Consider the following 5569-nt stretch of genomic DNA (forward strand, 5'->3'; position numbering starts at 1 on the left):
AATTTCATATATAACATGTTCAAATCGGAGTTACGGTTTAAAAGACATGGATGATTTAAAAAAACATTGTTTGACTTAAATATGATCCGCGGATGAATTATCTAAAACATCAGGGGGGTTTCGAAAATTGTAAAATAACGGTTTGGGTGTGACTTAAATCCGGACTGCGGGTTGATTTCAATAAAACACAGGGACTTTTGTGGAAAATATAGAAAAACGATTCGTTTTAACTTAAAGCAGAACTGCGGGTTGAATTTTTTGAAATAGAGGAACTTTTTTGAAAAATGCCATGACGGACAAAAGAAACTCAATTTACTTTATTATTAGGTAAAAATTAATGACTGCCCGTCTAGTTCGGCAGGAAATTGTGACTAATATTGTGGCCGTTGAATATTACCAAAACCTGGTGTTGCGGCAATGATATCTGCTAGTAATATTGTTGTTTAAATAAAAAAACTGTCATCTCAGTTTTTCTACCCGTGAATCAGAACGAAGATGGTGAGTCTGAACTGTTCAAATTGTTGAGATTTTGATAAAACATGCAGTACGTTGTAAAAAAATAGACACAGGAATAGACACAAGATATGTGGAATGAGCTTTCTCTTTATTATTCAGATCTCATATACTCCATCCATCCATCCCATAATGTAAAAGTTTTTTGACACTACTTTAGAGTCAAAAAGCGTATTGCATTATAGGACGGAGGGAGTAGAATAGATGAACAATTGTAATGATCGAAGTGAAACCTTGTGCTGCATAATTTCTAGAATCCTTTTGCAGATAATGCATCTTTATTGGTTATAAGATGTGAATATTACTTATATAGATATATAAAACTAAAGTATGTAATTGGTATGACAAACTTGTTGCTCATCACATTTTGTTAAGTTCTATGCAATCATGCTTAACTTGTAGCCTATATGAATAGTGCGCTTTGTTTGGTTATGTAGTTGTTGTAGCCCTTTGTTAACCCAGTTTCAAAATTAGGAGTTTACCTTTGCCCTGTTCTTAGACGAAGAATACTTGGATAGTGTTTACCGAAAAAGGCTTTCGCCCCACTTTATATAAAGCACCGAACCACAAGGACCGTGATACAAACTCACGCCACCACCGCACACAACACACACATCCAAGGCAAGATACAAAGGTGCCGGGGACCACCACACCACCCCAACGACTACCAAGCCACTAGAAATGCGCGAGGACGAACTGCTTGGAGCCACCGGAGACCTCCTCCTCCGAGCAGGGGTGAGACGGGAACGACGGAACCAGGACTCCAAGATGGTGCCTCCAAGAAGGAAACGACCACGATAGCCGCCACCATCCGATCCCAAAGATCGGGTTTTCACCCGGAGCAACTCGAAGGAGAAAGGCCACCGCGACGGATCCTACAAGAAGGATACGGTGTTCACGGACGCCGCCACCGTCGGCCAATACAAGATTGGGCAAGTGATGAACCCCAGCACGCCCACCCCTCCGAAGTAACCTAGCTCCGACAACCACTAGCGACCACCCACCCGCGTGGCCATGGCCGCTCGCCCACACCCGAGGCGCAAGTCCCGCCCACGAACGTCGTGCCTCCCGCCGCCAGGGCCACCGCCCTGCATCCAGACACCCCCAAGACCGACCAAAGTGATCAGCTTTGTGCCAAAGGGCGCACCTGACTGAAGAAACCGCGGCATACGTCCCGCCTCGAGCAACGCCGGAATTGCGTCAGCCCACACATGACCGGGGAACGGGGGAGGAGGGGGAGCGGACGCATCCGGGTCGGCACATCCTTGTGGCAACGACGGGTGGCCCAGGCTCGGCAACGCCTCCCGTCCCTCCAGCCTGCCTCCCCACCGGATAACTCGGTGTCGCCCCACCTCGGCGGCGATCGCAGCCACGCGAGGCCACCAACATACACCCGCCCACCAGCAAGGAGAGATCCCAAGGGTCGTCATCAATCGCGAAGGAAGCTCACTGAGGAGCCCATCTGCGCGGCCCGCCGTCGTCCAGCCGCCGAAGCTTCGGATCCTGGCCAGCCCGCCCACCGTCGTCCAAGGTGCCAAGAAGAAGGGAGAAGTTATAGCGATGTCTTTGTCCATGCTTCATTCCCATGTTGGATCTGTTCAGAGTCTTAAAGCATCTCTAACAAATGATATAAAAATGTGGTGGTGCCAAAAAAACCTGTCATTTCGATCCGTTTTGGCAAAAAAGAAAAAAACACAGCTCCAGAAGACTCCCTATATCAATGTGATGCCAAAAAAATTTTTGCAACTGCCCTAAATTTTTGCTACAAGCGTTGCATATTTGCAACACCTTTAGCAGCTGTCCTAAAACCAAAGTGCTGCAGCGGGAACCCAACTGTCCGCGGTGAAACTTCCCCGCTGCCGTCCGGCGCCACACCACGCCGGCTCCAACCAATTCTTGCCGCCAGCATCACTTCGTCAGCCACATTACTTTGGGTCGAACTCCACTCTGATGAGAGAATCATTGTGATGATTTTACAGTAAATACTAAATACCCCCCTCTAACGAAGTGGCGGTGGCGGCGAGAATCCTGCTCGTGTGGCTCTAATTTCTTTCGGAGCTGAGTATTTACAGTAAAATCGTCACAATTATGACCGAAGTCACGAAAAGCACCAGTATTCATTTTCTTAGCAAAAAAAAAAAAACCACCGTATGACTAGTAATGGAACATTGAACGCACGATTTGCCACGTTCGACACTACTAGATCTGACTAGGGGTCTTGCTTTTCATGGTGACGTGGCAGGGGATAAGTTTGCTGAGTGCAACGGAGGCCGTCGCCGCCGCCATTCATTATGCCTTCCCCATCTCCGAGGCCGGATGAGGAGGTTTTTTCATCGTCCCCAGGAGGAACACGTACCTGTTATCTCTGAAAAAATCGGTTCTAGTTGTTCTATCATTTTTAACAGTGTGCAAAGGCTCATTAATTTGGCACTACGCGTAACTTGACCTTTAACAAGGTACTCTTCCTTGTGGAGCACTAGTCCGTTGACTGACCAGCGGCTGAGCGAACCAATGCGTTTGAAGTTTCTCCGACGACTGGAGACTTGTCTCCCTGCCCTGCCTGCCCGTGTAAACCGACAGCTGGAGCCTTCGCGTGATATATTTACTTTTGAATGATTGCCTGAAGAAAATACACAGATACTCGCTCCTAGTTCCGTTTTATTTCCATGGCTACCTTGGGACGAGAAAATCAATCCATCTGAGGTTAGCTTGGCCGCCGAGCGAAGATGCCGGCAGGAGGATTCTCGGCGTCTTTGGCGCCGCCGTCCGGCATGGAGTTCGAGGCCAAGATCACGCCTATGGTGGTCACCTCCTGCGTCACGGCGGCCACCGGCGGGCTCATGTTCGGCTACGACATCGGCGTCTCAGGTACGGAGATCGTGCTCTTCTACAAAGCAATTACTCCGATCACTGTAACAAGAAAGACCATGGTATATCTGACAAATCATTTGCTTAGGCGGGGTGACATCCATGGAGGATTTCCAGCGTGAGTTCTTCCCGACGGTGCTTCGCAAGAGGCGCGAGAACAAGGGGAGCAACTACTGCCGATACGACAACCAAGGCCTGCAGCTCTTTACCTCGTCCCTCTACCTCGCCGGCCTCGTCTCCACCCTCTTCGCGTCCTACACCACCCGCCGACTCGGCCGCCGCGCCACTATGCGCATAGCCGGCGCCTTTTTCATCGTCGGCGTCATTTTCAATGGCGCTGCACGGAACCTCGGCATGCTCATCGTCGGCAGGATCCTGCTTGGCTGCGGCGTTGGCTTCGCCAACCAGGTCAGAAAATTCCCGGACATCAAATTAGCACTCCCAAGCAAACAATTCAAGAAAAAACATTTTGTATACTTAAAGTAGAAGTATATGACACGTTAATCAGAAAAGGTATATATAGTACATGCTCAAAAAATTCTAAGAAAAAGAAAAATATCTGGTTGTATTTTTTCGACCACATAATTTTAGGAAAACACTATCCTTTAGCCCGCTAATGCACGCGCGAACGTCCGCTGCTTGCGTAGCCGTCAGATCAATCCTGGTCAAGCAGCCACGCTGGCCACAAGTCAGTCCGCGCGGCAAGTATTCTTGCAATACGGGTTCAGTTGATTTCTGTAACACAAGACTAGTTTCAGAAAGAAAGAAAAAACTATTCGGTGGTGAATTTTTTTTCTACAACTGGGATCTTGTTTCAAAAGATTTTTTGCAACATATCTTTTGTTTCAGAAAGAAAAGAAATGTTTCGGTTGTGAAGGTTTTTTTTTCTGCAATAAGGGTCTTGTTTCAGAAACATAGCCCAAGTTGCAGCGCCGGAGGAGCGTCCGAGTTGCAGCGCCGGAGGAGCGCCCGACGTTAGAGAGTGAGTGTTTAGACATTGCAACATGAGGCATGTTTCATAAACATAGCTCCGGTTGCAGAAAACGTCGAAGAAGCGTCGAGCGTAAGAGGTCGCTGCCGTCGTGCTGGATTGGAGCTAGCAGCTGCTCGCGGGGCTAAGACGGAGGAGGAGCAGCAACTCCAGCGAGCATGAGAAGGACTAGTTCCCCCGCGCGCCGGCGGCAACGATTTTGCGGTGGTGGGGGCTGGCGTCGCGCTGGGCACAGCTGTGTCAAGACGGCGGACAGGGGATCTGTTTTCGAAACTGAGTGATTGTTGCATGAAGTAATAAGGTGGTCGTGCACGAGGTGTTAAATCTGATGGCTGTCAAAACGCTGATCCAAGGGAGCTCCAGGAGGCGGATGTTTTTAATACATCCGCCGACGGACGTGTAGCGGCTCCCATAAATTTTAATTGTATAGGAAGCTTAAATAAATGAGATTGTTTTCTGTTTGTACTTTACGAGGAAGCTAGCTAAGCCTCAATACAGTTACTCCATTCGGGTTATATTCGTCCCTTCATAATTTGGGTTAAATTTTGACTATATATTTAGGTATCAAAATGTAAGTTCTATCTCACAAAAAATATATTGCTGGTTCCGAATCCAAAACAACTTTTCAGTTGTATTACTTTTGCTACAGATACGGTATATTTCTTTAGGTGATTTATGGTCAAAACTTCACACAAAATACGAATCTTGGGCTTACAAATTGATTTCTTATTTTGCACATTAATATTGACTATTCAAGTAGAAATATAATTGTGTGTACTAATTTAATATCACACTAAAACGATTGCTAGCAATCTGAATTAAACTCCAAACACACCTATCTTTTTTTAGCGAGAACTCCAAAAACACCTATCTTTTTTTAGTGAGAATTCCAAACACACCTATGGATTAGCTTAGTTTTTAATTTTAGGGGCAATGTAGATAAATTAAGTCCTCTAGATACACAATCTAAGGTGAGAACAGCCTATGACAAGCAAGCTAATACATTAGGTAAGAAATAGCAGCAAGTTAGGTCGCAAGCAAACACAAGTAAGGGTATGAAAAGGATTAACCACACAAGTCAGAGATGCGGATGTATCCTGAAATTCGCTCTTTGGGGTGGGTTAATCTTAGTTGAAGAGGTGACAAAGCCAAAGCTCTCGAACACCACCAAGTGGATCACTCTAGTCTCCTTTTGAG

General features: G+C 46.7%; 1 protein-coding gene across 1 annotated transcript in view; it reads left to right on the forward strand.

Annotated features, from left to right (window-relative positions):
• Nucleotides 1–3187: 3187 nt before the first annotated feature.
• Nucleotides 3188–5569, forward strand: part of LOC123134779 (sugar transport protein MST4) — a 4738-nt gene continuing 2356 nt past the window's right edge. Inside the window, exons 1-2 of the mRNA XM_044553951.1 lie at nucleotides 3188–3381; nucleotides 3470–3789. Of these exons, the coding sequence (XP_044409886.1) occupies nucleotides 3240–3381; nucleotides 3470–3789 (462 nt within the window). The 5' untranslated portion in view covers nucleotides 3188–3239. The remainder of the gene's footprint in view (nucleotides 3382–3469; nucleotides 3790–5569) is intronic.

This window comes from Triticum aestivum, chromosome 6B (assembly GCF_018294505.1).
Source record: "Triticum aestivum cultivar Chinese Spring chromosome 6B, IWGSC CS RefSeq v2.1, whole genome shotgun sequence".
In the NCBI taxonomy this organism is placed as follows: Eukaryota; Viridiplantae; Streptophyta; class Magnoliopsida; order Poales; family Poaceae; genus Triticum; species Triticum aestivum.